The following is a 20,714-nucleotide window of genomic DNA, read 5'->3' as shown; positions in this document are numbered from 1 at the left end:
GTAAACAGGTGCACAAAATAAGTGGGTTGAGGAGCTGTAAGCAGAGAACATTCTAGCGTTAATGAATTTAATACACATATCCAGAATTTTGCAATCAGAACACCTAGGAACTATTTTTATTTCAGCACGCATGTAAATTTTTGTATCATTAGGGAAAATACTCTTATTTTTAATTCTATACAAGGTAGAGGGCACATTATAGTCTTTCAAAGCTTCAGTACCTCTGAAGGTTTAAACACATCCTGCAAGGTTGCTTTAGTGTTTGTATCTTTGCCAAGTCTGAGATTATAGGAAGTGAATGGGTTTGTGGCATAAATCACAAGTTCCTAATCCAAGGAACTTCACAGGGAAGAAGAGGGGTAAAAAAGGACAACTTTGCCTCCAGGTAAATAAACTCCTGATACCTTCAACTACTGCAAGGGAGAAAGGAAATACCCCACAAGGAAGAAACCTTAAGATTCATAACTGGAAAGAAAAGAAGGATAATCCTCCTGGTCATTAAGTCCAAGGCAGATCAACTTTACTGTGCATAAACTCAAGCCTAGGGTTAAACTGGCCGGGTGCAGTGGCTCATGCCTGTAATCCCAGCACTTTGGGAGGCCAAGGCAGGCAGATCACTTGAGGTCAGGAGTTCAAGACCAATATGGTGAAAGTTCAAGACCAACATGGTGAAACCCTATCTCTACTAAAAATACAAAAAAAAAATTAGCCAGGTGTGGTGGCACGCACCTGTAATCCCAGCTACTTGGGAGGCTGAGGTGGGAGAATCACTTGAACCTGGGAGATGGAGAGTGCAGTGAGCTGAGATCGTGCCACTGTACTCCAGCCTGGGCGACAGAGTGAGACTCTGTCTCAAAAAAAAAAAATTAAGAAAAAGTTTTGTAAGCTAACTCCTGCAGAGAACAAGTTCAGGCTAACGTTTAGGACAATCAGACGAGTCAGTGGGAGAAGGGAAGGCCTGAAGATGACTAACAGATTTTAGTCATAGCAGGAGCATGTGCTCATTTCTCTGATTAGATCACATTTCACAAAACACACTAGATTACAATTTCAAAAAGAATTCTAAGCTGTGTGATAAGCAGAACCTATTATAAGCAGCAAAGAATAATGCATTTTTCTCTATTAAAAAAACCCTCTAAATTATATTATCATGGTGGCTTAAAGAGACATATTCTTGTTTTGTAATAACTACAGGACCAATTCTACAGCAAGAGTCCATTTTCAACTACAGCTTACACATTTGTCACCTTTTATGAACAGCATGATAAGATCGAGAGGATAATCTGCTGCCCTTAACACTGAGCTGCCTCCAATGTTCTAAATATCATACTACAAAGCTTCCACATCACTGGATCAGGATATAAGTATAGCTACCAAAACCTCAAGCCCGGTTCTGCTTCATATTATTTTGAACCATTTTTTTTGTCATTAAGTTTCATTTATTATCCATTTTGACCTTCTTTATCTCTTAAAAGGAACATTTAACCCATTTATCTTTCTTACTAACATTGATATGTTTGGTCTTCCCTCTCTTGTCTTTTATATTTATTTTATTTGCTCCTGGTTTCCTAGTGATTTAGATAGTACATATCCTACTTTAATTTCATTAGAGGTACTTCTAACAATCTAATCATTTTTAATGTCCCTCCCCCACCAAAACGTCCCATTATGCCCCCTATTTAAAACTTCTTACAATTATATTTTTCAAATTTTTCTCTTATTTCACTAAATTCAGTGAATGTTAGGGGGTAGGCTGGAGACTCCAAATACAATTGTACTTTTCTTTATACAAATATCAATATTTAGACTTAACTCTTTTACTGATTTCCTTACCCACAGCCAATCCTTATTTATTGCAACATTAAAACATATTTTTACTTAGACTTTCTAATGAGCAATACATTCACATGAGTCAAAATTCAAAAGGTCTACAACTAAGTTTCTTTCCCCTCCCATCTCCTCAAGACACCCAGTTTCCATCCTGGAAGCAACCAATGTTACCAGTTTCTGTTACGTTATTGCAGAAAAACTATGTATTGAATCATTCTTGCTTCCTTTTCTAAAACAACCCCACTATCACTGAAGTATTACTCTTTCATGCTGTTGGAAATCCTTATGCTAATAAATATTTCTAAAAGATTTTTTGTACTGACATTTATAGTGAGAATATTATACTTATAAAAAGTTATATTTGCTTTATAAAATTACTCTGAATGGTTCCCTCTTTATAATCTGAAAGTTTAAAGAGCTTTGAAACTAATCATCAACCTTTTAATGATCTTAAATAATTTGCCTATAAAATTCTCTGGCCCTCAGGCTTTTAGAGAGAGAACTCTTAACGCGACTTTCTCTAACATATTGGTTCTCAGGACTCTTTCACACTCTTAAACATTATTGACAACCCAAATAACTTTAATCTTATATGGGTTATAGCTATCAATATTTACCACAGAAATTAAGTATTTACCATAGAAATTAAATTTTTAATATTTAAATATTTAACTTAAAAATATATAAAACAAAATTTATTTGAAAATATTTAATGGCTAAATATTGTTTAAATTTATTTTAAAAATTTATTACTATAAACCTATAACATGTTAACATAAATAACATTTTTATTAAAAATAACTATATTTTCCAAAACAAAGAAAAATTTAATGAGAAATGTCCGGCTGTTTCTCATATCTGCTAATACACTGAATGTACTGAGACATCACACATCATGCAGCCTTGGAAAACTCCACTGTATCCTTGAGAGAGAATAAAAGCAAAAAAGGCAAATAACATCTTAGTATTACTGTGAAAATAGTTTTAACCACAGACCCCCAAAAGGGTCCTGAGGATCCCAGACTGCACTTTGAGTACTGCTGGATTAATTTATGTTTTCTACATTCAGTTCTGATAAACTGTAATTTTTAAGAAAATTTTCTGGATCATACAAGTGTTCAAATATATTTTTGGGGTCAAGCAAAATAGTCCATTTTGATTCTTTTATTTTCTCTTTATCTGTGGTGTTTTCCCCTCTTATTTTTTGAGTATGCAAGTTAGCTCCATTCAATCTTTAAGTTAGCTAGCAACTTACCTGTTTTATTGCAAACAACCAGCTCTTAGTTACAGAGTTCTACTTTTATTTTAGTTTACTAGTTCATTGATTGCTGTTTTTTTATCTTTAACAACTACTTTATCTTTTCTTAGGTGTATTTTGATATTATTTTTCTAACTTCTTGAGTTGGACTACTTAGTTGACTTATTTCATTCTTTCTCATTTATGAATGTTAAATATCTTTAAGGCTATGAATTTTCCTGTAAGCACTGCATTAGCTGAATTTCATAGATTTTCCTATATAGTCTTTAATTATCACGTTTGCTTATCACGTTTTTATGGTCTACCTCTTTGACCCAAGAAGTACTTATTTCAGAATTTGAAAAATTACAAGCATGCACCACCACGCCTGGCTAATTTTGTATTTTTAGTAGAGACAGGGTTTCTTTATGTTGGTCAGGCTGGTCTCGAACTCCCGACCTCAGGTGATCTGCCTGCCTCAGCCTCCCAAAGTGCTGGGATTACAAGTGTGAGCCACAACTTTTCTCCTTCATTTTATTAATATACTGAATTACACTAATTGATTTTTCACTGTTAAACCACCAACCTTATATTCCTGGAAAAATACTAATTGGGTCAAAATATATTAATCCTCCCTTTGTGTTATAGATATAATTTGATAATATGTTATTTAGGATGTTTCCTCTATATTCATGAGCAATTTGGCTGTTATTTTTTGTTCTTTCCACATCCTTGTCATGTTGTTGTATCAAGATTACACGCTAGCCTTACGTAACAAATTGTGAAGTGTGTCCTTTTCAGAGTTTGTGGATGACATTTTTAGTTTGACAGTTTATTTTTTTCTAGCACATCAGAGCTATTTTTCCTTTGTCTTCTACCTTTTTAGTTTCTGTGGAAAATGAAACAATCTGTTTCTGGCAATCTCATAATTGCTCCTTTGAAAGTAATATTCCACTACCCCTCATTACTTTTAATTCTTTGTCTTTGATTTTGGTTTTCATAGTTATACTCTGGTACACTTAGGTGTGATTTTCTTTTAATGTTACTCTGCTTGAGATTTATAATACTTCCTGAATCTGTGCCTTAATGTCTTTTACCAGCTTCTAGAGATTTCTCAGCCATTGCTTCTTTAAAGACTGCTCCTGCTACATTTTTCCCTCTCCTCTCCTTCTAGGACCTTAATTACTTTTTCAAAACATTTTGTGCCAGATTACAGATGGGAGATGAAAAAGGTTTTGACCTTGCATGCCCTTGACAGCCAGGGTTGGGAGAGGGCTGTGTCCTCTCTCCATGACCCTGAGCAAGCTGTGTGACACGGCTCATCAACAGAATATGGAAATGTGATGTTATGCCAGGGTCTGGGCCCAGATCTTCAGACACTATGAGTCCTCACACTTCCTCTTTCTTGAAATGCTTACTCTGGGAGAAAGTAGCTGCCATGTAATTAGTCCAACTACCCTAAGACTTCCCTGAGACTGCCATTTATGGAGAGAGAAAAATGTTGGCACCACACCTAAGAGTGCAGACGTCATCTTGGAGGTTCCAGCCCTGGAAGATGACATGAGATGGACCAAGGCCCTGGACATAAGGCTCCAGTGTCACTATCCCAGCCATTTTTAAGCTGTCTGAACCATTCCAATCAAAGACCAATCAAGACACTGTAGAGCACAGGCAAGCCAAACTTGATATACCCTGACTGAATTCCTGATTCTCAGAATCATGAGCATTAAAAATAGTGGTTGTTTTATGCCAGTAAGTTTTGGGGTCATTTGTCACTGGGAGAGGTAATCCTCCTCCGAAGCCCCGAGTGTCCCTACACATTCTTACTGATGTCTCAAGAATACAAAGCCCTGACTACTCTTTGCCTAGGACATGTCCCAGGGCTCTGTTTGCAGCTAGCAAACTTAAGGGATGAGTAACATCTCTGTCCTGCAGGTGGCGAGAAACATGAGTCACAGATCACCTTAATGTATTCGGTGAGTAAGATATTTCAAAGTTGGGATTTATTTCTAAGGCACAGAACTTTAGGATTCCAACTGAAGCCTGAATGGTTTATCAGCACCAACCTTCCAGCCTTGCTGGGCTCTAAACACCTGTTTTTGTTTCTCTATCCCTAAGTGTCCATAAAAAGCTCTGCTTATCTTCTAATCCAACTTTCCCAGAATCAGTACATGCTACTAAGAAGAAAAGTGGCCTGAAGTTCTGGACTTATCTCTCTGCCTCAATGGCATTCAGATACATTTGAATACATACATGTCTTTTACATTTTGAATAGTTTTTCTCATTTTTTAGAGTATCAATCCAAATTACTTTAGTCAACATTACTGAAAGTGGAACTCCTCCAGAAACAGATTTAATACGTTTAATATTTAAGGCGTTTAGAAGTTCTGTTTTTTCCCTTCCCTCCACTATAGGCCCAATCCACAAAGAACACTTGTTTTTGAAATAGGCATTCTACCAAGCATCCTTAAAGGTGATATACATTTTCAAATAAACCTAAAAGATAACACTGTTAAACTACTGAAATACCTTTATAAAATATCATTTGCACAAAAACATTTCATTTGAAGTAGCGAAGCCTAACCATTTGGAATAAAACAACTTTAAAAAAATATCTTTTTAAAGAAATAAAGTAATAAATTAGAGAAGAGAAAAGCTATATCAACTTTCATATTTTAGTATCTTCCTCTTCTAATTGTCTCTAAGTATTTACTAAGATTACCTAGAAATAGTGTCATTTACATGACCTAGGTTTTAAAAACATTCCAAACATAATAGAGTTTTTTTTCTGGTATTCTTTTTCCCTTGGAAAACTATGTAATTTTATTAAAATTTGTAGTGAAACTCTGAGAGAAACATCATGTCTACCAACACTTACAGTGGAAAATACGAAAATCAATATATGGGTGAGAACCTCTTCTTTCTGATTCAAATCCTGCTCGGCTCCTTACACGTACATCTCCTGGACAGAATCAAGAATAAAACATAAGTTTAGAAGGCTGTCATTCGGGAAGAAGCTTCCATATGCAACAAAGGTCCATGTGGTATCATATTCATAAATAATAGCCCACTGATGATATATGTGGAACAGGTAGTTAAGAGCTGATTTATTCAAAAGGGTTCAGAAAATCTTAGTAATGAATTGTAAGGCTGAATGAGGAGGATTTTTTTTAAATCTACCCCTACAATAATTATTATAATCTATATTTTAATAAGTTAGCCTTCTGAAAGAGGATTGAAGTGTATGATAAGACGACCTAATATATAATTCACATGGGCAACATTTTTTTTTTTTTTAAAAAAGGCCATTGGGAAGCAATATTTGTTTTACAGGAGGTTGAAAATCCTCAGCACAAAACTTCAGAAAGCTGCAGAAAGAAGCAATATATTTATTAAGAGCCAACTCTGTGCCTAGCACTATACTATGGGCTAAAAGGGATATGAAAAATGGAAAATACATTAATTATTTTCAAGCAGTTTACAATTTCATAAATGTGTAAAAACTTAAAATGTTGAAGACTTTGTTTTAAAGTCAATCCGATTAATCACTCTTTTCTCATTGACAGTGGGTACATCCAAGGCCTTTAGCTGAGTCTTAAACTTTGGTCTTTGTAAGCTCAGTGTCGTTCCTACGTGTGCCCACATTACTTCCAGATTTATTTTTCTATACAGCAACATAACCATAGCAACCATGTTGTGGACACTCTTTTTTGTGTTTTACAGGCATTATTTTATTTTCTTCTCTCATCAACCCTCAGAGATAGGAATCTTAATCCTCATTTTACAGATTCAAAAACTTGACTTTGAGAAGTTAAATAGCACGCTCCATGCCACAAAGCTAGTACAAAGGGTAAGTCAGGATTTAAACCCAGCTCCATGGGTTCCAAAGACAGTACTTTTCTCACTACACTTTCATAGCCTCCAAGATCATAACCTTTAAATCTTCAGCCTCTATTCCTTTGCTCTTGCAATTTGCCTTGCCTAGAGGGCACTCCTGCTCACTCTGTTTCTCTCAGTAGGACCATGACTTCCTCCAAGGCTCACTTCATCGACTATAATTCCATCCCACAATGACTAGTCACCTGTCCTGTGGCCATTCCTTCATGCTGCAACAAATGTTAACATGTAAAGCACTGGAAATACAGCAGTGAGCAAAGTACATAAAGTCCCTGTCACTGTCCTCATGAAGCTTATCTTTTTGTGTGATGACACAAATAATAAATACCAAATTTCAGTCTATGGAAGATGATGAGTTACATGGAGAAAACTAAAGGTAAGAGGAATAGCGAGAGAGGAGCAGGGGAGAGTGACTCATTAGTGCAGTCAGAGAAGGCCTCACTAACAAGGAGGCATCTGGGCAGGGACCTAAAGGAAGCGAGGCAGTGAGCCAGGGAGGAAGAGCCAGCGTAAAACTCCCCAAGACAGAAGCATGCTTGGCACAGTCAATGGCAAGCCAAGAGGCTGGCGTGGTAGAAGCAAGGTGAGTGAGGGGAACTGGTGGGGGTGGGATGGAGAGGCAGTGGAGTCAGATCATGCTGGACCTTTGCGGCCATCAGAGACTTCTGAATAGAGGAGTCAGATGATTATGTCTGAAAAGGTTCACTCTAGGTGTGATGAGAACAGTCAGGGAACACAGGTAGACGCAGGGCCTCCAGTTAAGGAGTAAGTAATAAATGTGATGGTAACAGCACTGGTGTGGTGAGATTTGGGTGTATTTAAAGGTATCAACCAGTAGGATCTGCTGATGAATTCCATATGGTGTGTGTAAGAAATAGGAGGTAAAAAAATGACTCTGAGGTTTCTGATCTGATGACAGGAAGAATGGAGTTATATTTACTGAGATGGCAAAAGACTGCAGAACAGACAGACATGGGGAACACAAATGTCTTGCTTTAGACATGTTAAGTTTGAGATATCCATAACATTTACATGGAGATGTTCTACAGAGTTGAACAAAATATGAATCCAAAGCTCTGTCTTAAGGACAGCGGAATCCTGAACATGTTTGTTAGAGAAAGACGGAGACAGCAAAGAGAAAAAGGCTGCGCATTCATGGGGGAAAAATATGTACTGGAGTAGAAAAGAACTGAGGCAGGTAAGATACACAAGATAAAATAAAGAGGACAAAAAGGAATAGGAGTTACAATAGAACTCTGGGGAACATTTCAGCTTAAAAGTATGAAAAGGAATTAGTGAAGGTGGCAAAGAAGAAAACAAAAGTAGGTGAAGAATAAGGATGGATCAGTATCATAAAGTTGAGGGAGGAATTCTGAGCTGAGGAGGAGTCGTGGGAGAGTCTTCTAACAAAAAATGAGTAAATTTGCCTGTTGGAATCTTAATATGCATGTTTAATAATATGAGTTAAAGTGCAAGGATAAAGGAGACATGGATGAAGACAGAAATCTGGCACAGAGAAAAAGAGAAAAAGAAAATTAAGACATATATATGCACATATCTAAATTCATTTTACCTTGCGGAATTGACTAATACATAAAAAATTTAAGCACCAGAACTAGAAGAAGTCAAATGGTCTTCCTTGCCAGCCAATTGAGAGCAAAATACGTCTAGTGACAGGACTATCTGAGCAGGTGGTTTCATGGCCTCACCTTTGTCCATGCTGGCATTCATCTATTTGGTATTTAGCCACTCTACAAATCTAAGACATTTTCTATGAAGAATGTTCAAGATGCAATTTGAAACTGTGTACTAATGACAGTGTCCCAGTTATTAGGCCAAAGATTTCTCAATTACCTATAACTCTAAAATACCTCTTTATTCACATCACATTCGATATTGGTTTCCAGATTCTAAACTCCATGAATAGGTTATTTCTACTACAAACAGTGATGAAAAGATACCTAATGAAAGATACCTCAAACTCAAATAACAACAGATAATAACAAAATTAACTGATATTGGTATAAAATAAATAATGCTTACCTAGCATACGAATGTATAATGCAGTCTGATCAGAACTGTCATAGGAAATAGCTCCACGCCTCTAGAAAAAAAAAATACGAATTACAATACATGACGATTAAATATGATATAAAATTCAACTCAACAAACATGTATTCATCATTTATTATTTGTGAAGCACTGTGCAAGAGAAGTTGGATATACAAAATGAAATTAGATATGGTACCTGTTCCTGAAATCTCTGGGGTACGGGGACAACAAATAATTGTAATACAGTATGGTTAAGAACTACCATAAAAATGGATACAAAGAGAGACATACGCAGCCTCTCTTTGGAAATTTAATCTGTTTGAGTAAGCCAGTAAAGGTTTTGGGGTGACATCTGTGTTGACTCAAAAGGGATCGATAGGAGTTGCCAAATATTAATAGAAAAGAAAGGAAAGGACAATCCACTGGCTTTCCTGCTGCATCTCTTTGGTCCCCATTCCATGCTTCACATAAAAGCAAATGCAAGCACTTCAGCTCCTGCTCAAAATCCTCCAAAGGCTCTCCATCACACTTGGGGCTCCCCAAACGTTACTTTCTAGAGTCCTCTGTGACCTGCCTACCTCTGTGCCCTCTTGTACTGTGGCGTCCCCCACTGCTAGGAGACAGCCAAGCCGGCCTCCTGGCTTTTCCTCATCTACACCAAATATACAGCCTTTCCAAGTGCTGTTCCCTCGTCCTGGATCACTGCTTCACTGTTCCCTTCTTACCATGCAGCTTCTAGACAAAGCATCATCTCTTCAGAAACGGATTTCCTGACTACCAAATCTACAGCCACCTAGAAGCCACCCCCTTCCAAAGCTCCCTACCTCTGTGTAGCTGCAGCTGAAGTTGTCTTGTCTCCGTATTACTAAAAGCTCCACAAGAGCAGAAATTTTGTCTATCTTAGTCATCACTGCATCCCTGGTCTCTAAAACAGGACCTATTATTTAGTAAGTTCTAAATAAAAATTTGGTAAATAAATGACTAAATGGACTTATTGCAAATTAATAATAACTGATAAATAAATGAACAAATTAGTGACTAACAGAATGGATATAAATAACAATAGATTTAAACATGAGGAAGATAAAATTGACCAAACCAGAGCTTAGACATAGAATCTAAGCTCTGTGGAGGCAGGGTCTTCAGTCACTGCTATATTCCCAGATCTAAGATAAATCCCAACATTTAGAGCAGTGCCTAGCATGTCAAAAGTGATCAGTAAAATCAGTTGAATTAACAAGCAAAAAAAAAAAAAAAATTTAAGTAGTAATAGGCCAGGCATGGTGGCACACACTTGTAATCCCAGCTACTTCAGAGGGTGAGGCAGGAGGATCCCTTGAGCCTAGGAGTTGGAGGCTGCAGTGAGCTATGATGGTACCACTGCACTTCAGCTTGAGAGACAGAGTGACACTCTGTCTCAAAAAAGGGGGGCGGGGGTGGGAAACGGACTAGCACCATGGGATATTAACAAAGCAGTGTGACATTGCAAATAAATAGGGAAAATAATCAATAGAGACTCTAGAAGCAACTTCAAGAGTGATTCTGTGTATGATAAATACAAGACTTAGAATCTGTGGAGGAAATATTGATTTTTAATAAATAATGTTAGATTAAGTGGTGCTATCTAGAAAAACATAAAGCTATATTATTACCTTCCTGCTCCAAAATATATTACACATGGAACAATGATTCAAATGTTAAAAATTAAAGCATGGAAGTATTAAAAGAAAACAGGACTGTATCTTAAAAAGTCTTAAATAGGAAGGCCTTTCTAACTATCCTGTAAAAATCCCTAAGTCATGAAACACTGACAACTTTGGCCACTTAAAATTATGATGGTAAAAGATATCACAAACAAAGGAAAGGATAAACTTCAAACCCAGAAAAGTGAGTTCAACTGATATGACAAAGGGCTAATTTTCCTCTACTATCCCCCCACCAAAAAAAAAAAATTTAAAGTGTCTTACAAATCAATTAGAAAAAGACTAAAAAGCTGTAGAAAAATAGGTAAGACATAAATACACTATTCACAAGGGTAAAAAAAAATACAAAAAAATGCTTGACTTCATTAACAAAAGAAATACATATTAAAGCAATGAGATTGTATTTTTACATTATCAGATTAATGACCATCTTCCCTCACAAAACTCTGGCATGGGATTTACAACTCCTCAATATATATGTACAAATCTCAAAAAAAAAAAAATCACATTTTTTACTATTATTATATTGAAAATTTACTGAAAGCCCTCACTTGGATTTAGTGTGCAAAAGAACTACCCAAAACATTAAGTTATTATATCCTTAATGCTTATCTTTTAAGAGAAAAATATCAATTAAAATCTTACATGATTTCACAAGTTCTTAAAAAAACACAGTTCATGAAATGTAAGGGGAACAAAAATTTCAAACAAAGATAAAATTCTAACTATCACCACTGGGTGTCTCCAAGGAGGCTGAGGGATACAGAGGTAGGAGAGGGGCTTTTCAATGTTTATCTTTGCACTTTTTGAGTCTTGCAGTGTGTGTAATTATCATATATTCACAAAATAAAATTAAAATTGAAAAGTAAAATAAAAATCTACTACAAAGAAAAGCATGATCTTAAATCCCAAGGGACCAAATCATATAGACTACACTTCTGGCATCATGCTTAAAGTGTCTTCCACTAATAGAATATCCTAAGGAAGCCTCCTGCAGTGTTTCATGGTATTTATTCTGGAGCAAACAGCCACTGTTAAAAGGCACCACTCACAGCTACTGTGCAAATCCCCTCCCCAACATATTTAGCTTACTAGATTACAGGTCTCTCCTCAATACCACCAATCTAGGGGTAGACCTAGTAGCCTAGGAAGGGCATATGTGGCAATAAATATTTCTATCAGCTAAAGCAAATTAATGAAACTGCAGATATTATGTAATAACCTGTCATGACCTATCAATTTGATAGTGTCCAGTAACAACTCAGATAAATAACTTGTTAAAATAAATTTTAAGGTGTTATCTCTAACAGTTCTCTTTAGGAGGGGAGTTGACATTATGATTTTTTTAACGTAGGAAGAGCATTTACTATAACAGTTGCTATTTAGAAAGGTAAAATATTTATCACTTCACACATTAAGGATTTTGAAAGACTGACCAATATTAGCTCTCTGTTAAATATCACAAAATAATATTAAGTCAAAAACTGGGTAATGCACATAGTCTAGATAACACCATGGCATACTAAACTTACTAAGGCAATCATTTTAGCCTCATTTACAGAAGCACTAATTTAGATATTAAAATGGTAGGGTCTGTATTAATCTTAATTTATTAAGCAAAAAAGGCAGAGTTTAATTTTAAAATAGATATAAATTACATAGGTCTGTGCAAAATATCCAAGTTATTCTATTCATTATAAGGTACTAATTTAAGTAAGGCTAGTCTACAAATACTTAGCTTAAATGCTATACTGAACCACAAGACATAGCTTTTATGAAATAAATCCAAATGAGACCAAAACTGTTTTTAAAGAAGGGACTTTAAAATATATATCTGAACCCATCAACAAATACATCCTGAGTGATAATTCATTCACCTACCCACTTAAGAATTAAAATTAAAATGAATATTAAGTTCTCTCACTAGGTAGAATAATCTAAAGCAGGTAGGTAGAATAATCTACAGTAGCTCATTTTGGAAAAAACACTATAAATTATGAGTTCTAACAATAAAAATTTGACCTCCGTGTTAGAATCATGTTGTTTTAAAAATAATTATATCTACTTTTATATAAGACTGCTGCAAATATAAAAAAGATTTCTTTAAAGATTATCATTTTAAAAACCATATACTATTAGAATTTTCTTTTTAATAACAGTAAAAAAAATTTCATCAAAATCCTGTGTCACACTGTCAGTCATAAAACTCTCAGAGCTATCACCCACATTCCCACCTCACTTCACCAGTGAATGGAAATAACTGAGAGGCTTCTACTCGTGACTTTTCTAATTTAGCCATCCTGGGAACAGCTTGTAAAGCAAACTAGTATAGGTCAAAACATGGGCGAGGCTGAGCTAATCAGAAACTGACAGCAGTAGCACAAACAAGTTAAACTGTAAAGCACCAAAGGACCCACTGCCTCACTAACAGGAGTTCTGAGTGCCCTGGTAAGACTCACCTTGAATTAGGGTGAATCATTCTTCCACAAAAGATTTGACTTGAAGGTAAATGATAAAATGTGTAAAAGTTGTTCCCAATATTAGTTAATACATAACTTTTAAAGACAGACATGTTTTAAAACCCAGCAAAGATATTTTAAGTGTCATTGTTTTTATTTTGTTCCAAGTTTTCCACTAAATGATTTATTAGCAAAAGCAAGTGCATTTCCATTACATGGTAAGAGTAATAATATATTAACTAACACTTGCTGTGCTCCTTGTGCCAAAAAAATGTTCCAAGGGTTTTCACACAAAATCTCACTCAACCCACACAAGATCTCTATAAGGTAGGCTTTATTAGTTCCATTTTGCAGATTCATAAACTGATGGTTAAAGGGCTTAAACACGGAAGCACTGAATAAAATTTTTGGCAACATTACTGAAAAAATAATAATATAGCAAAAGATGAAGCCCAGCCAAAGTTGTGAAGTCAATTTCCTCTGACATAGCAAAATGAGCTTTTTCAGAGTAGTCATCTTACATATGCTAGAAAAACATGCTTGTACTTGAGTGGCTAAAGTATTCAAATACTGCAGTGATCTACCAAACAGTATCCTTCCCATTCTTCTTCCTTTTTTCAACAGTTTTTTTAAAAATAAAATGTTAGCATTGTTTTTGTTTAAAAACAATTTAAATTTTTGGTGGTAATTAACAGAGTAAAGTCTAGAGGCCAGGTGCATTGTCTCACATCTATAGTCTCAGTTCTTTGGAAAGTTGAGATAGGAGGATTGCTTGAGCCCAGGAGTTTGAGACCAGCCTGGGCAACAGAGTAAGACCTCATCGCTACAGGGGGAAAAAAAAAAAAAAAGTAAAGTCTCTGAAAACACCCACAAGACAACTAATGCATTATTAACATTAACTTGACCTTGATTCAATAACTTGGCAAGCCAATCCTTTAAAAACAAGAAAATAGCTGTCACTGCAACAAAATTAATTATTAACTTTTAAAACACAAAGATTTTAAAATTTAAATACATTATTTTTCTTTAAGAGATTTCTTCAATCATATTCACTAAGAAAAGAAGACCGAGTTAAGAGATAATTATGCTTAAAACGTTATGTTTAAACGTGGAAAATTACATAGCAGGTATTAAAATCTTGCTTGAGAAAGAAAATTAACTTTATAGAAGTTTTGTTTCTAAGTGATAGCCTTAAAAATTCAGTTTCTCAATCTAGAAAGAAAAAAAGCTGTGTGGTGGATGAAAGATATAATCATTTTTATAGAATAGAAAAAATAATTTCAAAGAGTATAATTTTAAATATGTTTTACTTTAGTTTTAGACCCTTGTCCAGATGGCAAATGGCTAGCTAGCATTCTATCAAGAATTTCTCAAGCCTGACATTTAGAATTCAACTTCAAAAACAACATATATGTAATCCTACATTTATGTCATTATATTATAGCTAAGGCACGTATTTTAGCAGCAGCAAGACCTTAGGAGAAAACATGACAGACGGTGGTTTTTCGTTTTTAAAAAGTTTATAATTGTTTAGAAATCCTCAACATTATACTTTAAATACACAAGTGTTATTAAATTTTCTCCGAGAGAATGTTTAAAATATATACACCAAAAGTATAACTTAATTTTATAATCTTAAAAGTTAAACTTCTTTAGTCATAAAAACTTCTTTAAGGCAGTGATACTGAGGAATGCTGCTTTGATATTGAGGAAAGATGCTATAAAAAGCCCTTAAGAAGAAATAATGTGGGATAAGAATAAAAACTACAAGTAGTAAATTTAAGCCCTTTGGCTGACAGATGAAACTCACAGCTCTTTTAATCAGAGAATAAAAACTGAGGCAAAAAGAGGAGAAAATCGTCGAGCTATTTAATTCCTATCAAATATGTAAACTAATAATGATGAATGTCACCATCCTAAAAATAAGGATGGCCTACCTTAGAGGTGATCCACTTGATAAGAACCAAGGCCAGACACCAGATCAATGTAATTCCCATTGGATCAATCAAAAGCCCGCTGCATAATCTCTCTCTTCTACTAGGGAGCAAGGAAGACTTCTTAGGAGTCTGGTAAATTACCAGCTGTCCCGAGGCAAAAGAGAGGGGACACTGACTGCCTTGGACCTCAAGCAGCTGCCTTCCAACAGTGATCACCTGACTCCTCTGGGAATGCACTACCCAGCCAGCCTTCTTACCCAGCGCATGCTTCATGCCACAACCCCAGGGTTGGGGTAGAACTGCCTAAGTAATGTTGGAAGAGGGGAGGGAAAAGACTTTAGTGAGCGCTGACCTAACAGTCTAACAAAATGTAGGCAAAGGAGGCCTCAGGCCAGCCCCAAACACTTCTACAATCTTAGTACTAACAGAGTGCCTTAAAACAACTTTCAAAAAATGTGTGGCAGTACTAAAAATTTCTTCATTCTTTTCACATAGAACTGTTTCACAAGCACAGTGTCCTGTGACATTTTAAAATATTAATGCATTTTATTCCATCTTTTCAATTTTTAATTGAAATTTGTTCAACTTTTTATTTCTTTTAGGGATAGATTACTTTATGAATATTAGAGGCTGTCATATTATCTATGCTTCTTAACATTATAATTCACTCATTTTGGACTTACTGAAAAAAAGCTAGTCTAATAGTGCATTTTCAAATAATTAAGGACATATTATTTTCAAGCATTAACTGCAATCTAACTTAGATTTTTGGTACAGATCTTGTTCTCATAGCTGTAAGTGAACTTTCTAATAACAAAGTATGCTTCTATTCATCCATCCTCATAACCGAGAGGCTGCAGATAATACTGCTGAGAAAATGCCTTTTGTGAAACTTTCATTCAAGTATTCAGCAATTATTTATTAAGCTGCTAATATGTACCAGGCTCTGTACCAGAAGGCAGGGATATAAGCATCAAGTAAAAGCAGACAAGGTTCCTGGCCTTGTGGTGCTTGCAATTTAGTTGGAGTGTACATTAATCAAATTATGTAAATAAACACAAAATTGAAACTGTAACAAATGCGATGAAGCAGAGGTAGGAAACGCCAACAAACCTGAATCTGACCTAGTTAAGAGGTGAAGGACTTCTTCCAGAATCTCTGAAATGACCCTGAGATAAAGTGTGATGGTGCAAGAATTGTGAAGACAGAAGACAGATCGTGCAGGCAGAACAGGCATGAGGGCCAAAGGGTGAGACAAAACCAAGCCAAGCAAGTCTGAGAGACAGAAAGACCAGGGCGGCTCAAGTGCAGGGAGGAGGAGCCAGATGACGCTGCAGCCCTGGGGAGCAGAGGCCAGGCCCTACGCGGGCTACCTGGGGGTGTCTTGTCTGAATTTCAATCTACTGAAGTACTATAGCAGATTTTGCTTTTTAAAAAGACCACTTTGGTCAAGTATAGGGAGGTGGGGTAGGGGCTGGAGGGGCAGTCAGGCCACCACTGCAGGGGTCCTGGAGAGAGGTGAAGATAGCTTGGGCTGACTGAAGAAACACTCAGGAGGTGACTGCAGTCCATGACAAGACAACGTCATCTGATTATCAATGTACAAAATGATGATCCTAAAATATTTGAAAAGAACCAAAACAGTTCAAATAATAATATTATTTTCATTATCTAATCCTCAGTACAAAGAGCTTATTTAAAAGAGAAGTCAGTTCTAGGCTTGTCAAAATGAAGTGCAAATTAAATTTATAGGTGTAAATCTAAATTTTCCTAACTTGAAACCATTCTTAACACATGGCCATAAAATTTTCACTTCCTGCTACAGAACTAACAAGTTATAATACTCATCTTTGCACAAATCCAGATAACATTTTTATATTTGCCATGAGACTAGCTTTAATATGAGACTGTCAAGGTCTCTGATTACTCTGTCTTCCAGTAAGGTTCTAGCAACGAAACTTGAAGGATGCCTAAGCATGAGACAGAGCCGCAGAGTGTATCTTAGGCCAATGCTCCAGGGAAACACCGGCGGTTTTCTGTAAGAGGCTGTACAGCCTGGGCCCCGGGCTTCGAGGTCATTCTCTGCCACTCTGGCCTGGGCTATACACTCCAAACCAGCCTACTACCTCGATGCTTGGCCCAGGGATACTACCCTTCCCACCTTCACATTTCTCTTCCAATCAACTGCTCAAAAACAGTCAAGTTTTGAAAAGCGAATACAAGATGGCTATTTTTGGTACAATACTTGAAAAATCATAATTGAGATGAAGATTTAAAAAGAGGCAGTAAGAAAGGCAGTTCTAAAAGTTGTCTCACTGAAATGAATTTCTATCTAGATTATTTCTACCATCTTAAAACTCTACTGTGCTTGAAGTTGAGAGCCTAGATTTATTTCCCAGCTTTACTGCCATGTGCAAATCACCACTTCTCTGTGCCTTAATTTTTCTCCCCTTCATGGGAGGTAAGTGGTATCTATAAACGAATAGCTAGCTCGTAGTGGACTCTCAACAAATTTTTGCTAAATTAGAATTAAATTCTACTGTATTTAAAACCTAGAAATGAGAATGCCCTAACCACTCTAGCTTCACCTTAACTCTAGACCTAACTGCAATCACAATGGTCCATGAAGGGAACTTGCACTGTGTTTGCAAGGGCCCCGAGAAACCTCCGATTCTCAGCAGGACTAGGCTCTTGGCTTTCATTTCTCACACTAGTTAATAGGCTGGCTCCCTAAAATGCTTGCCCCAGCATCCACTTCCTAATTTCCACTAATGTCTGACACGGTAATACAGAGATAATCAAGACACAATACTCCCCCAGATCAGAAAATTTCCTATTAGAACAGAAACAGCTACGGAGTTTATGCCTGAAGTCATAAAGCTTTCATTGCTAATGACACATTTACAACGCTCAAATCTTACAAAAATCTCAGGCAACACAGTTTTTCTTAAAGTAGTAATCTCAGCTTTCTCAATGTCATAAACCTAACGGCTGTAAGACTTTTTCTTATTTTGAGATACATTTAGTACTACTTATCTTGGTGATTTATAATCAAATTTTAATAATAATAAAATTTCAATAAGATGAAATAAAAACAAATGCTGTTTCAAATTAGTACAAAATCTCTTTTACAATAAATATTATGCTTATAACTTAGATAATTCTCCTAAAAGTTTATTTTTCCAGAGTTGGATCATGTAGTTTATTATTCTAAAGTTACCTCTTTTACACTAATAACAAATATATTCTTTTACATTAACTGTTTTTGTAGTTGTCTCATATCCTTAGTGAAACATGGCAAAGTAATAAATCAGGTGACTATTCTAGAAAAATTAATGCATAGGATACACTTAAAATTTTCAAAAACAGAATTTGATACTATAAGAAGAAAGTATAAAACTTTTTACCTTTCTGGGGTGTATAAGGCTAATATCAGAAAAGCTGAGTTAAAAGCAGACCACACTATTTTATGAGTGTGATCAATAGGAAAAAAATATGACTATGTTCATTGTTTCTTAGAGAAGTAATCCAAGAGAAAATTTTATCCCTGGGGCTCTCTGCCACTCACAGGACACCTGTCAATCTTGGCAATAGCCTTTAGCTATCCATACAGAGACTCAGCATGTCCCTCTCTTGCCCAAATTAGGCTAACCTCATCTGCATTGACATCAGTGTCTATAATTTTGGAATCCCATGGACAGAAATAGTCTATCACAGAGTTCTTTATACAAATGTAGTGTCTGTAGAAAACTATAACCAAATTTATGACAGAAAAAATGTGAACACTATAGTAAAAACCCTCCAACTGTGCTCTCATCGTTTTGAATTCCAGCCCACTTTAATAACAAGTAATAAATCAGAGTAAGGTTTTGGTTTATTTCTTTTACTAAAAACCAAGGCTTATTATTCTTCAAATGGTATGAATTTTAAGTGACATGAAACTAGGAAAAAAGCTTCCATAACTAACAAAAAATTATTTAAAAGCTATGGTACTATGAGAGTTTTGCCATTCAATTAAGACCTTTCTGTAATACTGACTTAGAGCTCTGAATTTTTTGTCATGTAGTATCCGAATATTTGATGAAAATGGCATGTGATTCCTCCTAGTATAAAGAAGTAAAAAAACAATCTTGACACTTTACCAACAATTCAAGCCTTCAGGTCCAGAAAACATCATCTTATGACACTAAAAGCACTTAGAAAGTCTCTGGTGACATTCTTAAGAACAAAACAGAGCCCCATGCTACAATTAGGCACACTCCTAGCTGAACAAACACACCCAGAGATAAAGTATTTGGGCAGAAATACTTTCCCACCCAATTCTTCAAACCAGTGGAAGAATTCTAGAAGTAGCCAACAAGACTCTTCATTGGATCTTGTCTTGTTCCAGTTTATTTACTGGCGTGTAGATCAGAAAAACATATAGCAAATCTGCATATAAAACACAATAGGTATATCAGCATGCTGAATTACAAAATTAAAAAAAATTAAAGGTATGTCAGTACGCTGAATTTCAAAAACTAAAAAAAATTGTCTGCATTTTGATATAAAATAAATTGCATACCTATAAAACAATGAAAATAAGTTTTTAAAGTTTCCTAAAAAAAAAAAGCAAAGATATTTAAATTCTAAATGAGAGATAATAAGTGAAGACAATCTTAGGAGACAATGGGATCAGGTACGTTTCCAAATCAAGGATGCTCCACTACCTTCAATACAGGCCAGATAAGAATGAATTTAGTTCTGAATACCACTGCGGATGATACATGATTACATGACATATTTTAATGTCGACAAGGATACAATATAAGGAATAGTTTTACAACTGAAGCTTAAGGCAAAGAAACAAAAAGAAGGAGAGAATAGGTGTTAAACTGCTGTAACATAAAATAACCTAAGAAGAAGTTTAACTTTATTTTGGGAAATTACATAAGGCAGAAGTAGGACCAGCAGCACAAGTTTGTTAAAAACAGAATTTGACTCTTACTTCCTAAGAACTTTCTACAGTTTCTTACAACTTTCTACTATTAAAATCACCTAAGGATCTGCCTCACACTAGCCTCTGTTCAGGGGCTTTTCGGGTAGGCTAGAACAAATGACTTTCAAGGTCTCTGCCAATTCTAAGGCTCTATAGTAATGTAACTGACAGCTCATAAGTGCTTATAGGCTAACAATTTTAATTTTAAACTTTAAACTTATGGCAAACTTGAACCAAATCATGACAAATTTTTGTACTAGTAATCTGAAAATGCTATCACTCACAACTCTGTGAAATGAAAAATGGAAACATTCTTTTTCCATACACAAAAGATAAATGAGATTTGCATGGCATGAATGTACCTCCTTCAATTTAATAATGAAAGAAGTCTTTCTAAGAAAGCTACTGTTATCAAAGGCTCCTCAATGGGACAGTGCACCCAGCACCCACCACCGTACCCCACAAGACCAAGTCACATGAACTTCCTCAAAACTACTATGGCAACTAAGTGGTTACAGTGTTTATCTTGAAAGATACTTTTTTTTTAATAAGACCGATTTGTAGGTGAGGGAAAAAAAAACTTCACCTATAAGTAGTATTATAAACAGACCAATACTTGTA

The 20,714-nt window shown here is 35.6% G+C and overlaps 1 protein-coding gene across 4 annotated transcripts in view; it reads right to left on the bottom strand.

Annotated features, from left to right (window-relative positions):
• Positions 1 to 20,714, bottom strand: part of PDE7A (phosphodiesterase 7A) — a 119,642-nt gene that overhangs the window by 50,077 nt on the left and 48,851 nt on the right. For 2 of the 4 annotated variants that reach the window (XM_030794982.1, XM_004090734.3), the window contains exons 2-3: positions 9,008 to 9,068; positions 5,946 to 6,029 (exon numbers count right to left, since the gene is read on the bottom strand). In XM_030794982.1, the coding sequence (XP_030650842.1) occupies positions 5,946 to 6,029; positions 9,008 to 9,068 (145 nt within the window). Of the gene's footprint in view, positions 1 to 5,945; positions 6,030 to 9,007; positions 9,069 to 10,310; positions 10,335 to 15,115; positions 15,176 to 20,714 lie in introns of those variants that run through there. The other 2 variants (XM_003268355.4, XM_030794983.1) reach the window with 2 other exon arrangements.

This window comes from Nomascus leucogenys, chromosome 16 (assembly GCF_006542625.1).
Source record: "Nomascus leucogenys isolate Asia chromosome 16, Asia_NLE_v1, whole genome shotgun sequence".
NCBI lineage: Eukaryota > Metazoa > Chordata > Mammalia > Primates > Hylobatidae > Nomascus > Nomascus leucogenys.
The sequence above is the reverse complement of the archived record's forward strand: the minus strand, read 5'-3'. Positions and strand labels throughout refer to the sequence as shown.